We start from the raw sequence: 23,688 nt of genomic DNA on the forward strand, positions 1-23,688 counted from the left end.
TGTTGGATATCTTAATTTTTTCAGTTATTTAGTTTGAAGGGATTTTACTGATGGTAATAATCTAAGTTCATATTTTCATATGGTACAGGATTCATCGATATCAGTTTCTTGGACAACTAAGTCATAGAACATATAGCATGTATATGTGTATACATACATATATTTGTGTTGTGTGTGTGTGTGTGTGCACGTATATGTGTGTGTACATAAAAGTGTAGACAGACAGACAGATAGGTAGAATACGTCTATACAGAAATATATAAAGGGCAATTAAGGTGAAAACAGGACTTGAAATAGCTGAGAGTGTTGTGTTTTGAGGTTGACAAGATTATGGATTCTTACCTGAAATTAAATCCTTCTGATACAACGTTCGACCGATCCAATCGAGTGAACCTATATTCTGGTAAGCATTCGTCGAGAGAAAAGTCAAGGTTACAGTTCCAAACAATATTCACTTGAATTGAGGCCCCCTGGAAGAGCAAGAATTACAAGAACGGACAATCTAGAAATACAAGTTCAATGATGTCACAAAAGAAATGTTCAGAACATAACATTGTAAACATACGTAATCAGAATAACTTATACTATCGTCATCATCATCGTCATCATCATTAAGTATATGTATGTATATTGTATATGTGTCTATACATATAACTGACATGTTTGTATCTCTCTCTCTGTGGCCCTGTGTGTATCTATATATATATATATATATATATATATATATATATATATATATATATATATATATATATATATAGTGAGTTCAAAAAAGAAAAACAACAAAAAATAAAAAAATAAAAAACAACGCAAGGACGTGATACAGATATTGTGTTACTGGACACTCAGGAAAGGAAAGAAAGAGAATATGACGTTTCGAGCAGAGCTCTTCGTCGGAAACATAGGAAAATCCAAAGAAGGGAAGACGGAGGAAGAAAAAAATCGCCAACGATATCCACGAGGTTACATTGCTGCCTTCCTTAAATAATTGTTTCTAATTTAGGAAATTTTAAGGGTAGGGGGTAGAGAAGTAAGTCGATATTATCAGATCCCCCCCACCCCACTCCTCGCCCCACCCAGTAATTGATTGGTATTTCTTTTATTAACCTTGGAAAATGAAAGACAAAAGTTGACCCGAAAAAAATAACCTCAAAGTTTTTTTCCTATGCTCAAACAATTTTGCCTGTTCATCACCTTCCTAACCTCATAGCTTCTAATTTAGATTCAAAGCCAGCAGTTTTGAGTCAACTCCAGCATATAGCTGGTACTTTATTTAATTAACTCTAAAAAGATGAAAAGTAAAGTCAATCTGGGCAGGATTTGAACTCAAAACACAAAGAGCTGAAAGAAATACTGCTAACCATTTTCCCACCAGTCTAACGAATTATCATCAGAAGAAAAATAAAAAGCAAAACGGATCTTGGAGGCAAAGAAAGTCAGAATTTTGAGTGAATTCCATAAAAAGAATTTGTTCTGTTCTAAGTGACAATACCATCATCGTGTTACATTATATTTTGGAAAAGTTTCACCTGAATCTGTCTTGATTTGACTTTTGTGAAGACAGAAAAGATATAAAAACAAGGAGAAACATGTCTGACAAGAGGAAGCAGGACTCTAAGAACATTTGTGTAGGAATATGGAAATATTTTGGTTACGAGACAGGCTTAGAATTCTCCCTTATGTCTTCCTATGAAATATGATGCTCCAAGATACATCCCTAACAAGGCATTTAACCAAACACCCAGAAGTAAATGGAAGAAAGAGATTGAGAGAGGCAGGAAAGAGCAGTGAGAGGGGCAAGTTGGAAAATGAAATGTAAAGAAATCTCCTTACCATTTTCAGAATGCTTTCGGTACTGTCGTCTCCTTTTACTAAGTCTAAAATATCCTGAATTGTAAAGATGGGGCAAAAGCGATTTGTAGCATTTCGGGGATCATACCGGCATTTACTCAGCTGACGATTATTTTCAAAACCAATTATGTTACGTCTGAAATTGGATGGAGAGAGAGAGAGGAGGGAAAAAAATCACTAGAATATAACTGAGATATCAGGGAGAAGAAGACTAACAAGTAAGTCATTAATTAATCAGTCATTGGCCAATAAACACATGTGACCATGGAACTGATGGTTGCCACATTACAACATGTAGCTTTTAGAAGATCTGTATTCCTCAGGTTTGAGTATTGATCTATAATTATAATGAACTGAAACCTTTCTTGGACACTGAATTCTTCAAAGAACATTCATATACAGGCTTACAGATGTTACAAGACATATTTTAGAGGACAGAATGGTTTGGTTTGGAGGAAAGGGTTCTGTTCAAAGCCTTCTCAATCCTCCAAGACTACCGGTTATCATTCTGGTGCTAACTCTTTACAATGGCATTCAAAACCAAGTGTTGTAACAATATATAGAGACATTGTAGACTGTATCTAAGAATAGGCAACTCAACAGATTGGTATGGAATCTCTCGGCAACAAACACCAGATGTGTGATTTCTTACATCTTGCTTTATACAATTTCAACAGCAGCCTCGACCCCTGTGCCTCCTTAGCCTTTGTGCCTCCTTAGCCTTTGTGCCTCTTTTGCCTTTGTGCCTCTTTTGCCTTTGTGCCTCCTTTGCGTTTGTGCCTGCTCCGCTCAAAGCTCTACCACATCACTTGTCTCTCTTCCTCTTATCTCTTTATTGTGCTCGCTTCCATGCCCTGCACTAACCATCATTACCCCCACCAGACAACATAACAAGATTCTTATGAAAACCATTTTCCAGATCAACAGATGCAAACTAAAAATGTTTGTTCTTAAGTTTGGATGCTGTGAGGAGAGGAATCTGACATTACAAGACCGGACCTTCATCTGAAGAAAGAGATTTTCCAACCGAGGTGTTTAGACACTACCAAGAATCCTTAAGAACAAAGCGAAAATGAGGAGGGAATGGTAAACATATGGACTGGGGCCAAGTAATGAATAAAGAATAAAAAAAAAAGAGGAATTAAAAGAACTCATATTTTATAAGGTTTAATTAGAGGTCAATGAATAAAAGGGATGAAGTGGTTGACTGTGTGGGGTGAGTGGGCAGGTTGGGGGAGAGGTGATGGAGGGAAGGGTTTTTTTCGCTAAGAATTTGTTTTGCAGTTGTGTCCCTACAGATGCTGTATCTGTCATTCCACATTTTGGGGCAAAAAAGCAACAAAAAAAAAAAAATAATAAAAATCAAAGCTGAAGAATAAGCTTTATGGTTCTTCATATTTCAGAAAGGACTCAACTCAGCTGTAAAAGAACTGCAATTATTAAGGGTAGCAGCTGCACTACTACTACTACTACTACTACTACGTCGTCATCATCATCATCATCATCATCATAATCGTTTAACATCTACTTTTCCCTGCTGGCAGAGGTCAGATGGAATTTGTTGTGGTAGATTTTACCACAGCAGATTTTTTTTTTGTTTGTTTTACAACTCAAAAAAAATCTCATTTAGACATTTGTGCAAATGTAAAATTCAAAATATTTCCTTTTTTTCAAATAAAGGAAGAAAAGGATCAAAAGAGGAATACTTTACAAGAATTTTAAGTCTGAAACCAGACCAGGAACACACTCACACACAATCTCTCTTTCCCTCAAACACACATAATCTCTCTCCCTCTCACACACATACACACACACACACACACACACACACACACACATAATCTCTCTATCTCTCTCTCTCTCTCTCTCTCTCTCTCTCTCTCTCTCTCTCTCTCTCTCTCTCTCACAAACATATACACATAGTCTCTCTGTCACTCTTACATACATGCACACATAATCTCTCACTTTCTCTCACACATAAGGACACATAATCGATCTCTCTCCATATCTCTCTCTCTTTCTATTTCCCTCTCTCTTTCCATCTCTCTCCCTTACCACCACCCCTCTCTCTCTCTCTGTTTGTGTGTGAGCATATTTCTCTTTATGTCTCTGAGGAGAGGGAAAATATCAATGCCAGTCGTGTTTAATAAATCAATCATTTTGTCTCTTTCTCTTTCTATCTGTATGCGCATATTTCTGCATATGCGCATGCATTACGTGTGTGTGTTAGTGTGTATGCATGTATGTTTGTGTGCAATAAAACATGCTGAATGTGCAGCGAGCTGTGACAAATCATTTGCATTCAAACAGCTGCGCCTGAGATCGTATTTTATTCCCGCAACACGGAAGTGTGCTCGAAGTGTGCATTGGTGGGGGAGAAGAATCTTCTGGAAAAACTGTTGAAAACATGATGATGATGATAATAATTATTCCAAATTTTGGCTCAAAGCCAGTAATTTTGGGGGCAGAGGATAAGTCAATTACATCGACCCCCAGTACACAACTGGTACTTATGTTATCAGCCCCAAAAGAACAAAAGCTAAAGTGGACCTCAGTAGAATTTGAACTCGGAACATATAACACGGATGGAGACGCCACTTAGACACTAGCAACCGTGCCAGCTTGTCACCTTTGGCACAGTTTTGGAGGGGAAGGGGACTAGTCGATAACATTGACCCCAGTATTTCACTGGTACTTAATTTATCAACCCCGAAAGGATGAAAGGCAAAGTGGACCTCAGCAGAATTTGAACTCAGAACATAGCATCAGGTGAAATACCACTAAGCATTTCCCCTGGTGTGCTAATGATTCTGCCAGCTCACCATCTTCATGATGATGATGATGATGATGATGATGATGATGATGATGATGTTAATGATAATTATTATAATATTATAAATAATAAATGTCCGGCACGAAGGTGCTATCTACCTGAAGGGCAACTTTTTGAAAAGGTATTCCAATGATGTCTGTGATGGTATTCATGCGAAAAATGGGGCAGGATTTCAAAGTGTGGGGATCATAGGTACAGTTTTTGGACATATTCGAATCAACATTAACCCTGTATTAATGAACAAAAATACAAATTTCAAAAAAAAAAAAAACAGAGAAACAAATATTTTAAAAAATCCAAGAAATAGGAGGTAAAAACAAAATATAAAAAAGAATAAACTGTAAACAAAATTATATAAATTTATTGTTTTTTTTTTTTGGTTTTACACCTGTGTGTCTCGGTTAATATCAAATATTTAGGAATAATAAGATAAATGCTTTTTTTAAATATTTTGAATGCTTTGTATCCTGTTTTCAGAAACTGGTATTTCCAGCTCATTGGGATAATATATCGAATAGAGACCCCAAAGGGCTCCCCATACATGTCCTGTTACTGTTACACTTGGTTCTTGAGCAGGGTACTTAACTCTCAGATGGTTTATTTTTCTTTACAGTAAATAGATAACAGTTCTCGAGCCTGTATACACAAATCAGATGATTCAGACCAAAATTGACAGCCATAAAAGCTAAGTCACTTTATGTACCAAGACAAATTTGGGGGACCAAAAATTCCATATGGAATGCTGCAGGATTTGAAGAGACAGTGATGATGTTTGAATGTTTATGCTTTTATTCTATGTCAACTTGTATGCCAGAAAATATGGTAGTTTGCTGGAGTGAGTTCAAATTTAATCACCAATAAAAACGTGTGATTAACTGCCATCCGAGAGGAGAAAACTAAAGTAACCAACTGCAATCTGTGACATTCTTCCACTGGTAGCCCAAATACTGTATTGATTGTCAATATAGACCAGGGTCTAACTGTTATTGATGAAAACATAACTGGCTTCTCTTCATTCAATTAACAATTTATTGATCTGAAAGTTATTTACATCAATTATGAACTAAGAAATCTAAATAAATATTTCACATTATTCTGCACAAAAGATCTTCTTCAAATGTATTAACCAATGGAATTGATATTGCAAAAATACTCGTGTCCCTTTAGATTTAGATTTTTCAACTTCATTAACATCAAAATCAAATCAAATGGAAATTGTAGTTGTGACCCCTGTGCCGGTAGCATGTAAAAAAGCACCACCCAAACGTGGCCGATGCCAGTGCCGCTTTGACTGTGTATACAGGCTCGAGAACTGTTATCTATTTATCGGATTGTAGTTGTGACCCCTGTGCCGGTGGCATGTAAAAAGCACCCTCCGATCGTGGTTGATGCCAGCAGCTCTGGCTCCTGTGCCAGTGGCACATGAAAAGCACCCACTACACTCTTGGAGAGGTTGGCATTAGGAAGGGCATTCAGCTGTAGAAACTGCCAGATCAGATTGGGGCCTGGTGCAAACTTCTGACTTCCCAGACCCCAGTCGAACCGTCCAACCCATGCCAGCATGGAAAATGGACATTAAACGATGATGATGATGGAAAACCCTTTTGGACATTTTCTGTTCCAAAAGGTTTTTCCGATCCAATATCCCCATTCTATTCCGGTGCTGAGCTGGCAGAGGCATCGGCATTGCTGGGCCAAATGCTAAATGCAATCTCATCTGGTCCCTTACATTCTGAGTTCAAATTCTACCAAGGCTGGCTTTGCCTTTCATTCTTTTGGTGCCATTCGAATAAGTACTAACTGTGTACTGGGGGCTGATGGATGCAATCAACTCACCCCACCCCTGAAATTGCTGGCCTTGTGCCAAAATTTTAAACTGACATTTACTTTTGCTATTATTTATAAATTTACGTGTGTGCTTCAAGATAGTCCAAAAAAGAATTATTTCATTACAGAGATGTACTTGCATAGCAAGTAACCTGATCTGAGATTGTGTACTGGAACAAGCACAATTGCAGCGTGGAAGGTGTTTATAAGCCATTTAAAATAACACACAAAAGCCGTTAGATTCACTTCAACATTTAAATTTAATTTACCAAAATATTTTCGGCGCTTTGAGACTGACAAAATCCTGTGCTCCATTATTTCATGTCTTCTTGAAAGTCTCTAAAATCCTTCTGATATCTTACACAATATTTTATAAAGGAAAAGTATAATTTGAGGGACAGTAGACTGTTATCTCTGGCAGTAGTCACAATCATATAAAGTCTATCTCCTTCACTGTCTCCTACATAATGTGTTTGTTCAAACTGTGATGGCTATTTATAACTATGTAGGTTATCTCGTATGAGAGTTAAGTGTCTGGACTCTAATCTCATAATAATGGCTAACAGGATAACAACACAACACTCCCTGGTCAAGGGTTCTGAAATAAAATAGGGCAGGAGTTTGAAGCTTATTTGGGACTTGCTGAAATATAAACTAGATCTTTTACTTGTTTCAGTCGTTGCACTGTGACCATACTGAGGCAACGCCTTGAAGAGTTTTTTTAGTTGAACAAACTAATCCCAGGACTTATTTTATTAAAACTTGGTACTTATTCCATGAGGTTTGTTTTGAACACTGGTTGTCAAGCAGTGGTGGGGAACAACCCCCCCCACACACTACTGTATGAGGTCATAATCAAAAATTATCTGACCTAGATTTTTTTTTTTTTTTTTTTGCACAAAATAATAATGCATGATCAAAATCTGCAAGGGTATTTAGGTGGCTGCGTCCTTCCTGAGCACGAACAAAAATTCTTGTGTCTCTAGGTTGCGCCATTCGCCCACAGTGAAGCGTTGAGTACAGACGTTCACTCTTCAGAGTGTGATGTGCAATTTCTCTGTTTGAGTCACGATGACTGAGTGTATTGAGCAAAGATGCTGTAACAAATTCTGCTCAAAACTTGGTGGTACTCAAGCCAAGACAATTGAGAAGATTCAGAAGGCCTTTGGAGATGATGCTTTGGGAAAACACAAATAAAGGAGTGGTACAATCGGTTCAAAGACGGCCCCACCTCAGTGGACAGTGAGCCATAATTATGCACTACAAGGTGAGACAATTAACAAAGAATACCACCTGGGCGTTCTTTGTTGCCTTCTTGAAGCTGTGTGGCAAAAACAACCCGACCTGTGGGCAGCAAAGAATTGGTAACTCCACCAATCTAATGCTCCTGTTCATTCCACCCACGTCACTCGAGCATTCCTTGTCAAGCAAAACACACCACTCATTCGTCAGGCTTCCTACTCGCCAGACTTGGCTCCATGTGACTTTTGGATTTGGGGGGGGGGTTGCACGTGCGTTTACCTGCATATGACAGCAGAGTCTTAGAAAATAATTTAAAATCTTACCTGGAGACCTTGAATTTAGGGAAATGAACGTTGTTCTTGACGAAGATGGTGAAATTAGCTGCTGATTTCAGTAAGGGCTCACTACAAGAGACAGATTATCAAGTTAGTAGTAGTAGTAGTAAGTAGTAGTTGTTGTTGTAGGAGGGAGGAAAGGAGGGGTAATGGTAATTAGTGTGGTCAGTAGACAGGTAGATATTAAATGTATAACAACATAGTCCTTCAGATTGGTTCAAAGGCCCAGTTGGTACTTTTAACTCTTTTGATACAAACTCTGCCTTCAGAACTCCTCTGGTTTCATGGCAGAAAAACCTTCATTTTTAAGTGGTCATATCTAAATTAAAACCTTCCATTACAATTTCGTCAATAACTTAAGTACCAGTTGCATACTGGAGTCAATCTAATCGACTGCCCCCCCCCCACTTCTCCCAAAATTTCGGGCCTTGTGCCTTAGAGCAGAAAAGATTACATAAGGGTAGGTGAGAATTACTAGAAAGAAGGGGCAATGCTGGTGATGTCAATGGGAAGTGTCTGAGCACACTCTGAAAGTAGAAAAAGGAAGAACACGGATGAAGAATCACTTCAGAAAAACCAGTAAATGTGTTTCTTATTGGCATAATGACTCTCCTGAAATACAACAAAGTTTTATGAACCCATTAAGTCCCGCAGTCCTATAAATAGGACACTAAATGAGAACATTAAATAAGCTATATCACATTGTCTCAGTGTCCTATTTATAGGACACCGAATATTTCTATTTCTACTTGAAGTAAAGGAGTTTTAATAATTATTTTTATCATTATAACGTATTTTCAATCATCTGTAAAAATTTAAAAGTAATATTCAGAAATTTGAGAACTCTGGGAGGGTTAATACAATTGCAGCATGGAAGACATATTGGCCATCCAAAAACACACAAAGATATGATTTCACTCAATTCTTTATTATTTGGTGTCCATATTTTCATTGCACCAACTACGACCTGGTCACTGGTTTTTGAATGACCAACATGTGTCGTCCACCCTGTAACTGTTCTAGTTTCAACACAGTCTCAGATCAAAACACTTGTCTGGCAAGTACGTCTCTGAAACTTTTATGAACAATCTCTCCAAAAATTGTTGGGATTTTCATAGTTGCAATGCAAAGCAAGCAATTTCCAGTGGGATCTAGTTTTTGCATGTCAAGCAGAAGGAACTGTTTTTCTTTTCTTTTTTTTTTTTTTTTGTATTTTTTGTATTATTTGGGTATGAATTTATCTTTACAGTTTTTGTTAAAATCAGAAAAAAAAAAGTAATTGACCCAACACTTACCCTAAAGTATCATTTTCAAATGGACACCAGGCATAAATCTCACAGACTTTAGTACCATTTTGGGAAGAATTTACACAGCGACCAGTTCTGAAGCCTGGAAAATAAAAATCACTTCACATAATCTAGAACCTTTTGAATGCATCATCATCACCACCACCACCATAGGACGCACCCTAGCCTAGGCCATACTTTTGCACAATAAATTACCAATAAAATAATGTTTTAATTCTTCCACTTAGCTGTATAACTTTGTTATCACCAGTAATTATAAGCAGTTAATTGCATCCGCATTTGATATAGCCTAGGTTACATTTACATGACCTCTGATGTATAATTTCAGCCAACAGTCACAAGTTTTGAGCCCTACATTGAGTGCTTGGATGCAGAGGAAATTTTTTAGCCATTTTTGGGTAAAAAAGGTGTGACTTATAGGTGTGTCAAATGCAGTACTTCATTATTTAGAAAATTTATTCAAGAAAAGGTAAACTATCTTAACAGAAATGTAGTAACAAAAAGCTTAATGCCCCAAATTGTTTTGGCTGTTTATCAACCCGCTTGGATACCCACATAGACCCCAGGGTTCACTTTTGACCACTTGGCCAACCCCTAATCTAAACAAAGATCCGTTTTATCTTAATTCAATGTTTAAGATCTCCTGGATCAGGATAATCTTGGACTAAAAGTAAACCCACAAAACTACTTACCATCGCCACTTGGTATCATTGTTTCAGCTGGGCAGTCAGCGTCGGTGGTACAAAAATCACCAGAAGCAACATCCTGCAACACACAGACATTGTTATTTAAACAGGGACTCTAAGAATTTGCACAGACTAACTTATATACTTTCAGGATTTACATAACTATGACATCATCATCATCATCGTTTAACGTCTGCTTTCCATGCGTTCATGGGTTGGACGATTTGACTGTGGACTGGTGAAACCGGATGGCTACACCAGGCTCCAATCTGATTTGGCAGAGTTTCTACAGCTGGATGCCCTTCCTAATGCCAACCACTCAGAGAGTGTAGTGGGTGCTTTTACATGTCACCCGCACGAAAACGGCCACGCTCGAAATGGTGTCTTATGTGCCACCCACACAAGAGCCAGTCCAGGGGCACTGGCAACGATCTCACTTGGCTTGCCGGGTCTTCTCACGCACAGCATATATATATATATATATATATATGTATATATATATATATATGCACATCTCATCATCATCATTATGATCATCATTGTTTAACATCCGTTTTCCATGCTGGCATGGGTCGGATGGTTTGACTGAGGACTAGCAAGCCAGGGGGCTGCACCGGGCTCCAGCCTGATCTGGCAAGGTTTCTGCAGCTGGATGCCCTTCCTGATGCCAACCACTCTGAGAGTGTAGTGGGTGCTTTTTGCATGCCACTGGCATAGGAGCCAGTTGTAGGGCACTGGCATCGACCACGTTCGGATGGTGCTTTTAATGTGCCCCCAGCACAAGGAGCCAGCCAGTATATATATATACACACACACACATATGCACACACACACACACACACACACACACAAATATATGTATATACACACACATATACATACATGTGTGCACATAAATAGCTAGCTAGATAGATATACATATTTACGCACACACACACACACACACAATGTTTTACAGATCCATTTTCATCTTTCTTATAAATCAATTTAACATTGGATACACACAGTAGATATCAGATAACAGGATGTTTCGCTTTAAGATAATCAACTTTGTTATCTGATACTTGGTCATCCAATACTCGATGCAAAACAGATTGCTTAAATGATAAACTGTAACTGTAATTCTGTAAGAATCTCACTCTATTGACCAATAGATACATACCTGTTTTTTCTGACTTACTTCATCATCATTTAACGTCCTCCTTCCATGCTGTCATGGGTTGGACGGCTTGAGAAGAGCTGGCTGGGCAGAAGACTGCACTAAGCTTCAGTGTCTGTTTTGGCAGGGGTTTTTTTTACAGCTCGATGCCCTTGCTAACACCAACCAACCCACAGAGTGGACTGAATGCTTATGTGGCACCAGCACAGGAGAGGTCAGTTTGGCATGGTCTTTGCAACTGGATGCCTTTCCAAATGCCAATCATTTTACATTGAGGACTCGCTGCTTTTTTTATGTGGCACCAGCACTGGAAGGGTCACCAAGTAACTTGCAAGACTAAGATCCTTTGAGAGAGGAGGGGGTATTGAGCAGGTAGTAATCTTGTGGCATATGTGGATATGTATATATATATATAATATATATATATATATATATACTTGCAAATCTACCCATCTACGATGTAGGCATAAAATGAGGGAGTGAAGGCATAATGGCAGTATGTATTGAGAAATATGTAAATGGACTTGATAGATTACTGGCTGATGTCTTAGAGAAATCATATTATTTTTGGTGATATAATATTCTATTACAGCTATATGATGTGTTTGTGACTCTGTGAGGTGATGATGATTCACTCCCAAACTGAAATAGTCTCCCAGCCTCTGTACCATGAATGGTTATGTGGACCACTCCTAAAAAAATCCAGACCTTCCTTCAACCATTACATAAAAAGTATTAAGAAAAAATGTTATTTACATATACTTTTATTTTAGTTGTTTGCACTATTTTACACTTGTTTATACTCTTATACATTCAAAGTTGACAAATTTCCTTATTTAAATTATGAATCATATTCATTTCGATAATATCAATATGATTACAAAACTTCTTTGTAGACAATATTTTCGGTTTGGTCAACACTAATTTTCAAATTACTGAAGTCCGTTGCTCTACTCATAGTGACGTATAACTGGCCATGTGTAAACATTGGAGTGGGTAAAAATACACCGATACGATCTAAAGTCTGACCTTGTGCCTCGTTTGCTGTGAATGCGCGAACGGAATCTTTAAGAATCCTCCCATCTACGATGGGAAATAAAGGGAGGAGAGAGAGAGAGAGAGAGGAAGAAGAGAGTATAAAGTTAGTCTTATAGTCTTACATTCCACCAAATCTAGTGCTGACCCATTCTTTGTCTCACTGTTTACCAAACATGGTGGTATTCCATTTATAACCACAATGTATACCAGACATAATTATACCACACCCCTCCGTCCACCCAGTTCATAGCATCACAGTATACCACGCACAGTTATGAGGTCTCATATTTCCAGTACGCACTAACCATGGTGATATCTCCCTTATTAATCTTTTTGGACCCTAACCATGGTGATATCTCTTTTATAGTATCAATGAACATCAGTCACACCTTTATCACCTCACACTTTCACTCTACTCACAGTAATAGCCGTAGCATTGATAACAGTAGCAAGAACAACAATGAAAGCATTTCTAGTAGTAGTAGTAGTAGTAGTGGTGGTTTACTTACTTGGGGACACCTTTGAGTCTGGTTGTACGTTATAATAGCATTGGTCATTACAAACACAGCACCGTTCTCCTGTAAAATATCAAGATATATACAGAGTTCAAATTTACAGGTAACAAAAGAGAAAGGACAGGTGAATGAACAAGAAGCAGGTGTATTCGTTTGGTGCTTGGGAAGAATGGAGAAGTCTTTGACATTTTTGAACCTGTGTTCTTTGACAGAAGGGATTGAGAGGAAAAAATGGAGAGAGAATGAAAAAATCAGAGAGAGGAAAAAATGTATAGGGGTCAATGGTTCAACACACATACACACACATATCATCATTATCATCATCATTTAAAGTCCACCTTCCATGCTGGCATGGATGGGACGGCTTGACAAGAGCCAGCCAGGCAGAAGCCTGTGCCAGACTTCTGTAACTGTTTTGGTAGGATTTTTAAGGCTGGATGCCCTTCCGAACACCAACCACTTTACAGAGTGTCCTGGGTGCTTTAAGTGGCACCTGCACTGACAGGGTCATCAAGTACTTGCAAAACAAAACAAAAAAAAACATTTTTGAGGGTGGGGGCATTGGAGGAGGTGATCTTGTATCTGGTGATGAAAGGTTATTTTCAGTTTATCTCACCTGAGGTGGAACAACATAGTCTGCCACATCCCAGACTCCAGGTGTGTCTGACAAAATTGTTCGGTTTGTCAAAGCGATGCCTTTTACTTTCGTGCTGATGGATCCAACTACAAAATCAAATTCTTGGTAACCTTTCTTGTAGACAATAACATACCTGTCAAAGACAGAAACATATACGATGATGCCATAATTAGTGGAAAAATCTATTATTATATGTACAAAAGACAAAATATTTGTCTACCCTGCTTTTTGAATAAGATATTTACTTTTGTAAAAACTTCAGGGTATTTCAGAAGCTGGGTAGCACATTTTTTTTCAATACAAAGGAATTATATCGGCCAAACTTAATACCTGTCACATATTTATATATATAATTCCACTTGGACGTTATGTTATATATAAAGAAGGGCCATTATGCAAATGAAAAAAACACAAACCTGAAGCAGACTTGGATATATTATTGAAGATGTTGTGAATGATGACGAATTAATTTGACAAACCTAGCTCACTGATTGATTGACTGACCAATTAATCAAATAATTAATTAGTTACTTGGTCAAATTGTTAGCTAATTGCCAAATGCCATATTTCCCAGCATATAATTCAAATTTTCAGCCCCAGGTGTACAACCAATTAAGGTAGGCTGACTTATACACAAAGAAAACTGTCATTTAGGTGCAACACCAACAATTTTTTGAAGGAAAGGATTTGATGATACTATTGACCCCAGTACTTTGTCAGTACTTTATTTTATTGACCCCAGATGGACGAGAGGCAAAATTAACCTCAGCTGGATTTGAACTCACAACGTAAAGAACTGGAACAAATTCTGCAAAACATTTTTTTCTCACATTCTAACAATTCTTGCCACCTTATGTTCTTTTATTCTTTTACTTCTTTCAGTCATTTGATTGTGGCCATGCTAGAGCACAACCTGTCTGCAAAATTATATTTTTCTAAACAAACTTCATTTTATATGTTGTTTAAATTATTTTTCATAAAAATCTCAACATTATACTCTATGGTGCCTTTGATGTTTGCATTTAATTATTATAATTGTGTAACTAATTAATGTATTATAACACTTTAATTAATGTTGCCCGAGTTATTTTATGTCTATTTATGAAATTCTAAAATTAAAAATTTCTTATTTCTTTCAACACAGAAACATTCTACAGAATTTTAGGATATTTTCCATGTCACATACCAGATCCAATTTTTTTCTAGAAATTTCCAAATAATTTCAATATTTAAAGATTCATAACTTCTTTGCTTTTAATATCTCAAAAAATGGTTATGATTTTCATAATTGGTGTGAAAAACTACATCTGTGCTGAAATTCTTTTAAATATTTATTGTAGAGCAGGAAACTAAAAAGACCTGTTTTTTATGCCATTCCAGTTTCCACCCGGAACAGAAAAGGTTCCACACTTTTGTTTTAACGTATATGCTTTGGATGGGAATGGATTAAGAAACAAACTATTTAGAGGGAACCTCTGACAGAGTAGGGAACCTCTGTCAGGGTAGGGAACCTCTGTCAGGGTAGGGAACCACTATCAGGGTAGGGAATCTCTGTCAGGGTAGGGAATCTCTATCAGGGTAGGGAATCTCTATCAGGATAAGGAGCCTCTATCAGGGTAGTGAAGCTTTTTTTCTGTTTTTTAATGTGGACTGGGTGAAGACAAATTGCAAATCCATAAGAATTTCTGAAGACTTGTCGATTTTGAGAAAACTAATGACTATTTATTGTTAATCTAGGGCTTACAACATAAATTAACATGAAATTTTGATGGAAGGTTTTGATTCAGATCACTTAAAAAACATGAAACTTGTGTTAGAGAACCAAGGCAGTCTTGAAAGCAGACTGGCATCGAAACGGTTCACTTGTTTCTGACCAACCTATGGTATGAATTTTTTGTTTTAAACCGGTATAAATCAAAACTTCCCATTAAAATTCCCATCTAATTCATGTTCTAAACACCAGCTTAATAATGACAAAGTTATTTTACAAAATTCAAGGAAACAAAGTCAGTCCTGATACAATCTCCTTTCTCTCCAGGTATCACAGCATCAAGAAGGATGTCTATGTCGGCTCGTGAACTTTTAGATGTCCATGAGGTACCAAAAAACCATTAACTGATGCATGTTACACACTAACACAAGCCATACTGATTGTGATGGCCACGTTGTATTGCAGCATTCAAATATTTAAAGAACTTGATAATGGAAAAACCGGTTTCCCTCTAACTTGCATCTAATTCAACCTAAGTTATCATTTTCCCAACAAATTATGGCTGACAGCTATAAATAAAATGGTTCTTGACATACATTTTAGACATGTTCAACAACATTTTTGTAAAACCAAAGTGATATGAAAACAAAATTGATTAAGTGCATTACAATTATTTTGCTAGCAAATAAACCATTTAAACAAGCCATTTATGCAATCTTTTTAGTTGTAATGCACATTATTACTCTACAAATTAAATATTTTATTTTAGTCATAAGAGATTCAGACATTCACTGTTATTTCATAATCAGTTATCATTCAAGAATAGTCACTTGAACTTTTCAAAATGAATCCATCCATCCAACCATTTTCTCAGTCATCTATCCCTGGGAGGGTCATGGCCGGAAGAGTCCTCAGATACCTTCTCTATTGGGTCCTAACAGAAGCAACTGTTGTTAGACATTCCGGTTGTATTCCTAAACGTAACCAACTGAGGTCATGGATATTATCCGACCATTTTGTTCTTGGTCTGTCCCTAGGGCTCCTGCCAATTTGGCTCACTTTGAAGAATCCATCTTGCAATTCTTTCCTGCGACATTCTAATCTCATGTCTGTAAGACCTTGCAGCACTCGGTAGTAAATAACCATTTAGGGTATGCTAGAGATCAGGCAAATAGATCAGGTAATATTCATTTCATTGACGATTTTGTTTTTCACTTTCACTACGTGATCTTAAACCGAAAGATTCCAAGTTTAGCATAAGTGAACTAGCTATGTTTAAAACGTATCTATTGAGAACCTTCTCAGTTTATTATTACAAATTGAAAGCCGAAAATTATTGTAAGCAATGGGTATAGGAATTTCAGAAAAAAATATTTTGAAATTAAAAAAAAAATTAATTTTAAAAAACAAATGTTTTGCAGAATTGTAATAATTTTATTTTAAAAAGTTAAATAAATAATAAAAAATCTAAGTTAAGAAGAAAAAAACTGGAGAAAAAGGGGGAATAAGAAAAATGTGAAAAGCTGTTGTTTTTTTTCCTTTATGTGAAGTCGTAATCTCCGTTGAAGAAAACTTCAGAATTAGCAGAAACTTTTGAAAAAAGAAACGAGAGAAAAAGAAATATTAGAAAGGAAAAACAAAAATGGGCGAGGCATCTATTCGACCCAGTCAACGGGATATTGACGCTATGTCAATATTTTCACTTTCGTTATTACAACTTGAAGGAATGTCTGTCTCGCAAAGATATCCTGTTGCGGCTATTGTGACAACATGTGTGAAATATTGACGAAAACATATTATGTGAGTAGAATGCTTTCGATTTATCGTTTCTTCAACAACTGCAAATGTTGTCAACTCAACATATATTTATGGATGTAATATTTGGATATGTCGTCAGTGCCGTGTATAGCCGAGGTGTTTTTCGGGCCTTAAAACCCTCATCCAAGCAACTCGACCTAAATTAAGCAAGTCTGGGCCTGTATCCAAACGGCATTCAACTGATCTCCACTAATCGTCCTCTTTTCAGCCAGAACCATCTAGATCTAGAATATTTTCTTTCACCAGCCTCTCTGTTGCCGTTGGTGGCTCCTCTGTTCTTTCTGTAACCCGACAAGGTTTTATAATCCTTACTCAGGCTGCAACCAGCAAACTTTCATCAATCTCCTCTCGTAAAAAACCTCCATCCTCCCAGTTATATATACCTTATATATACCAGTTATATATACCTTATATATATGAAAACTCACATCTTTAATCAAATTGGGGGAGTACAAAGTCTGTTCCTTGTTTTCTTTAGATTTTTTCTTCTCTTGTTTTAATAACCATCAGCTATTTCATATAAATAAAAGGAAAAAAACCCAAAGTAAAACGAGATGAGGAGAAGAAAATACAACGACTTACCCAACAATATATCCAATTATAATCAGTTGTAATAAACGATTGATAATACCGACTTTCTTACTGTGAATGTGGACGATTTTCGGAGTATCATACTCGAAAATTAAACTCAAAATAAAATCGCAATAAGCCATTACTAAATCTTGTTGTGTTACTCCTGTTTCAACTGCAGCACTTAGTTTCTGTTTTAATGTTTTCCTTTTCCTTTTTTTTTTTACGGAAATTGGTTCACAGTTATGGGATGGCGTGTACCACAGTTAAAAGAAAATCTGGTCTTAATCCCAGTGGGTTGCTTATTATGATGCGATTTGGTCACATGAGATAATTATTATTATAGGACAAAAAAAAAAAAAAGAAAAAAAGACCGATGGCCTTTCATATCTCTTTATTCTCTCTTCTTCTCTTTCACTTATCAGGTGTGTTATTAAACAAAAGCAAACAAGAAAGAAAAAAACCGTGGGCGATTAGTTTAGTTCATCTCTCACACTAACCACAATAGAAACATACAACTGTTACAGGACAAAAAAAAATCGTTGTTTTTTATTTTATTTTATCTAATTTCATTTTATTTTATTCAATTTGATATTTGCCCCGGGTTTAACATTACAATCGAATGGCAACAGCATGGCAATAAATAGCAAAACATATTTCACTTATAAACATTCAATATATCACCAAATAAAACCACTTTTAACACGATTGTATGAAATACGCATTACACACATATATACATAAGCACACACACATACGCACGCACACATTTCTATATTGCCCACAAGAGGGCTAGACATAGAGGGGGACAAACAAGGGATTAAGTTGATTACATCGACCCAGTGCGTAACTGGTACTTATTTAATCGACCCCGAAAGGATGAAAGGCAAAGTCGACCTCGGCGGAATTTGAGCTCAGAACGTAACGGCAAACGAAATACCGCTAAGCATTTCGCTCGGCGCGCTAACGATTCTGCCGGCTCGCCCCCCCCCCTCCACACACACACACACACACACACACACATTTTTAAAATTCTTTTACTTGTTTCAGTCATTTGACTGAGACCAAGCTGGAGCACCACCTTAAAGGGCTTTTTAGTTGCAGAAATCGACCCCAGGACTTATTTTTTTATAAGCCTAGTTCTCTATTGCCGAACCGCTAAGTTACAGGGACGTAAACACATCAACATCGGTTGTCAAGCAATGGTGGGGGAGAACAAATACAGACATAAAGACACACCCACATTATTACAGGGATTGGACAAAATAATGGAAACACCTAGCATCACAGCATCATAATTTTGAAATATCTATAAAACCGTCAAAAGCTTGTTTATTTTTATGCTTTTTGATTTATTTTTAGTGTTGCTTAATGTTTTGCTAAAATTGCTGTTTCTTTTCATATATCATCAGAAAAAGGTAATTAAAATTCTTTAAAATGACAGATTTATTGAACTTTCAAAGAGGTCGAACTGTTGGTGCTCGTATGGCAGGTGCTAGCGTAACAAAAATAGCCGAAATGGACAAGCTTTATACTGTACTCTAATACGTTCTTAACAGAATATACCTTAGCTATATATATATATATATATAATATATTACGGGCTTCTTTCAGTTTTCGTCTACCAAATCCACTTACAGAGCTTTGGTCAGCTTGAGATACTTGTCCAAGGTTCCATGCAGTGGGACTGAACCTGGAACCATGAGTTTCGGAAGCAAGCTTCTTACCACACACCCACACCTGTGCCTAAGATCACAGCCACGCCTGCACCTATGATCATAGCCACACCTGTACCTCAATAGATAAATAGATAGATGTAGATATAGGTACAGATATAAAATATAGATTAGTTCTTTTATATATATATATATATATATATATATATGTATATATATATATATATAAAACAAAACAGGAAATTGGAAAGTTTTTGGTATTATTTACTTACCAAAGCACATGTTTCATTTCATTTGCTAATAGTATATAGCGTCATCATAGTCATCATCATTTAGTGTCTGCTTTCCATGCTGGCATGGGTCAGACGGTTTGATTGGAACTAGTAAGCTGGAAAGCCATACCAAGTTCCAGTCTGATTTGGCTTGATTTCTACGGGTGGATGCCCTTCCTAATGCCAACCACGACTGCCCCCCCTGGGAGCTCCTCTATGCTGATGACCTTGCTCTTATAACTGAATCACTATCTGAACTAGGGAAGAAGTTTCAGGTGTGGAAGCAAGAACCTAGCAAAATCTTAGTAAGTAGGAAGGCAGACAAATCATAAATCCCTTCGGGTAGATGACCCTGCTCAATCTGCAGAAACTCCATAAGATGCACCCAGTGTAAGCTTTGGTCACATAAAAGGTGCAGCAACATCAGAGAAAGGTTAACAGGGAAACCAACTTTTGTATGTGGAAGGTGCACAAGTACAATAAACGCTGAAAATGCACAGAAAATAAAATGCTACAGACTTTTTTTTACCAACCCAGTATATATATATATATATAGGAGTGGCTGTTTGGTAAGTAGCTTGCTTACCAACCATATGTTTCCGGGTTCAGTCCCACTGTGTGGCACCTTGGGCAAGTGTATTTTATTATAGCCTCGGGCCGACCAAAGCCTTGTGAGTGGATTTGGTAGATGGAAACTGAAGGAAGCCCGTTGAATATATATATGTGTGTATATGTGTGTGTGTCTGTGTTTCTTCCCCCAACACCACTTGACAACTGATGTTGGTGTGTTTATGTTCCCCTACCTCAGTGGTTCGGCAAAAGACCGATAGAGTAAGTACCAGGCTTACAAAGAATAAGTCCTGGGCTCGATTTCTTCGACTGAAGGCGGTGCTCCAGCATGGCCACAGTCAAGTGACTGAAACAAATGAAAGATTACTCCCTCCTTTCACTGAGCATCAACCTAATGTACTTTTTGTGCACCTCCTTTTTGTGTACTTTTTGCGCACCTCCTCATCCTCATCTGCGGCAGAATGAGTTTAGAAAATAATGCCTTCCATACTGCAGTTGTTTTAGTTTCAACTCATGGTCCCAAGTTCAAATCACTTGCCTGGCAAGTATCCCTTTTCAATTAAATATTTTACTAAATATTTATTAATATTTGATGGACTTTCCTGTCGAATATTATGTCTGAGCGTTCAGCTTTTGTCGAAACGACCTGCCACACAAATGATTCGTTTATAGTGATCAAACGAATGTGCTGTACATTATCTCACCTGCCTCCATCAAATCAGTGTCACCTGAACGGTGCACCACGTGTCAGATGCCAAAGTGATTGCAGTGCAACATGAGATGAAGGGTTTTGCTCTAAAACGCAATGCACCACCTGGTCTAGGAATTGAAACCATGATCTCGTGGTTGTGAGTGCAACACCTTAACCACTAGGCCATGCATCCTTGCTAATATTTTTACTAATATTTACTAATATTTTGCTAAATATCAATATTTGACTTTGAACCTAACCCCTACACTGAAGCAAAAATAATTAAATTAATCAATTTTCCAGCAATTTAGTTTGATCTCCTCTTGGTCCAGGTTCTCTACTCACCAAAGACAATTTCACATTTTAATTTTCCTGTCTTCATTATAGAGGAATCTTTAATGTGGACCAGAATTGTTGTTGTTGGCACTCCGTTGCTTACGACGTTGAGGGTTCCAGTTGATCCAATCAACAGAACAGCCTGCTCGTGAAATTAACTTGTAAGTGGCTGAGCACTCCACAGACACGTGTACCCTTAACGTAGTTCTCGGGGATATTCAGCGTGACACAGTGTGACAAGGCTGGCCCTTTGAATTACAGGCACAACAGAAACAGGAAGTAGAGTGAGAGAAAGTTGTGGTGAAAGAGTACAGCAGGGTTCGCCACCATTCCCTGCCGGAGTCTCGTGGAGCTTTTAGGTGTTTTCGCTCAATAAACACTCACTATGCCTGGTCTGGGAATCGAAACCGCGATCCTATGACCGCGAGTCCGCTGCCCTAACCACTGGGCCATTGCGCCTCCACTGTGGATCAAAATAATTCCATAGAATACAACATGATACTTCTCTTTCAGATAAAATCATTTTGTGACCCAGCTAAAGAAATGAAAAAAAAAAAAAAAAAAATCAATTATCTTTCTTTCCTTCTCTTTCATCACATCACCTCCTCTCTCTCTCCCTCTCTTTCTCTCTCCTTTCCTTCACTGCTTCTCTTATCTCTCCCCCCCCCCACCCTTTCTCTCTCACTTTCTACATTCTCGGATTTCTATTATTTCTTAAACAAAACTGTTAAAACTTGTATAACCTTTGTCCAAAACTACTTATCATTTGTGACATGTTTATCACATTCACACACACACACACACACACACTATCTCTCTCTCTCTCACACACACATTCACACATAATCACACACATTCATACATACCCACACACACTCACACGTATACACAGGCACTCACGCACATTCACACACCCATGTGCACACACACACACACACACACACTCACACACACACTCTCACACACACACACACACACACATTCACACATAATCACACACATTCATACATACCCACACACACTCACACGCATACACATATTTACACATACCCACACACACAATCACATACACACACATACATAACACTCACACATACATACCTGTATTATACACAGAAAGTCTTTGTCTACTTCTCCCTCTGGTATGTCATGTGCTTTGACAAAGAGAGGAAGACAGGCTAATAGCATGACATCAAAGTTAAATTCTCCATTTCACAGAATGTCTCTATCTAACGCTCTTCACCTGATTGTAAACTGGTGCTCCATCGGTCACAATGATAACGGTTCCAGCTGATCCTATCAACAGAACGACCTACACACACGTGAAATTAACCTGCAAGTGGCTGACCACTCCTCAGACTCGTGTACCCTTGACATAGTTCTGAGAGATTGAGCATGGCACAGAATGTGACAAGACTGTTTCTTTAGAATGCATGTGTTGCTTATCTTTGCCTGCTGGAACAAAGTGAAATAAAGTGCCTTGCTGAAGAATGCAACACACTGCCAGGAATTGAACTCACGACTTTACCAGTCAATCTGGAAGGGTCACTCATGGTGTTCACATGCTCTGTCTGCTACTATACCATCTAACAGGTCTACTCTCATCCACTGCCAACTGACCACTCATGTCTCACCAACCCTGCATGCCCACCGTGGCCCTTCCAGTGGGACCCACAGGCCACACTTCTGACCGGACATACATACTTCCTCTCTTCCGGTCCTTCCCTACAACACAGCCTGGCTCATAATACCACAACACCAGGTCACACGCCTTTGTACCTTTAACCAAAGGTCACACACCTTTGTACTTGATTGTATAAGGGTTGCTAGAAACTTCTAAGCAGTCTTCTGCTTGGCTTCATGAACAAACATTCACTGAGGGGGACGCCCACATCTGTTGCTGTCCAGTTCAAGACAAACAGGAGCAACCACAGAGGCTGACCAGGGCAGGTTGTAATGTCCTTGTTTTCCATCTGTTCTTTCTTGTCTGCAAGGATGGTCCTGCAGGTGTCTTTAAAAGAGGCTGTTGCCTGATGGACAATGAGGTGCCAGGCTTCATGGTCAGTGGCAAAAACAGGCCACTGGTCGTGATCAATGTGGCAGGGGCTAAGAGATTTCTTTAGAGAGGCATTGTACCTCTTCTTTGGTGTTTTCTTATCATGGTGACCAGAGGATGTTCTTGTTTCTGTGTGACCTTGTAAAAGCACCCATTACACTCTCAGAGTGGTTGGCAGTAGGAAGGGCATCCAGTCGTAGAAACCATGCCAATGCAGACTGGAGTCTGGTGCAGCCTTCCAGCTTGTCAGCCCTGCTCAAACCGTCCAACCCATGCCAGCATGGACAACGGATGCTAAAGGATGATGTATGCATTCAACAATGAAAGTATTCACAGAAAGAGTGGAAAATATGTGCAAATACAAAATTAGGTTATGAAGGCAACATAAAGACTGGGATTTTATTGAAATATTTATGAATTCTTTTGATGAAAGAAGTTCCAAATAAAAAAAATATTTGAGTAGAAATAGCTTAAATATATAATGTTAATTAGTATTCATTCATTTAATACAATTTAATCATGTAAGTACGTATGCAAGTATGTCTGTATGGGGGAAAA

At 37.9% G+C, this 23,688-nt stretch overlaps 2 protein-coding genes across 4 annotated transcripts in view; one reads left to right on the top strand and one right to left on the bottom strand.

Moving 5' to 3' along the window:
- LOC106876052 (P2X purinoceptor 4) overlaps positions 1-17,873 on the bottom strand; it is a 19,956-nt gene extending 2,083 nt beyond the window's left edge. Inside the window, exons 1-8 of one of the 2 annotated variants that reach the window (XM_014924449.3) lie at positions 17,542-17,873; positions 13,410-13,563; positions 12,788-12,856; positions 10,088-10,160; positions 9,384-9,477; positions 8,077-8,157; positions 1,834-1,987; positions 343-470 (exon numbers count right to left, since the gene is read on the bottom strand). In XM_014924449.3, the coding sequence (XP_014779935.1) occupies positions 343-470; positions 1,834-1,987; positions 8,077-8,157; positions 9,384-9,477; positions 10,088-10,160; positions 12,788-12,856; positions 13,410-13,563; positions 17,542-17,672 (884 nt within the window). In that variant the 5' untranslated portion in view covers positions 17,673-17,873. Of the gene's footprint in view, positions 1-342; positions 471-1,833; positions 1,988-4,782; positions 4,913-8,076; positions 8,158-9,383; positions 9,478-10,087; positions 10,161-12,787; positions 12,857-13,409; positions 13,564-17,541 lie in introns of both variants that reach the window. The other variant, XM_014924450.3, reaches the window with a different exon arrangement.
- LOC106876042 (rab5 GDP/GTP exchange factor) overlaps positions 16,673-23,688 on the top strand; it is a 25,701-nt gene continuing 18,685 nt past the window's right edge. Inside the window, exon 1 of one of the 2 annotated variants that reach the window (XM_089341244.1) lies at positions 16,673-16,941. The gene's annotated coding sequence lies outside the window, so the exon portion shown is untranslated. The remainder of the gene's footprint in view (positions 16,942-23,688) is intronic. The other variant, XM_089341248.1, reaches the window with a different exon arrangement.

Source organism: Octopus bimaculoides, chromosome 24, assembly GCF_046866305.1.
Source record: "Octopus bimaculoides isolate indiv1 chromosome 24, ASM4686630v1, whole genome shotgun sequence".
NCBI classification, from domain to species: domain Eukaryota; kingdom Metazoa; phylum Mollusca; class Cephalopoda; order Octopoda; family Octopodidae; genus Octopus; species Octopus bimaculoides.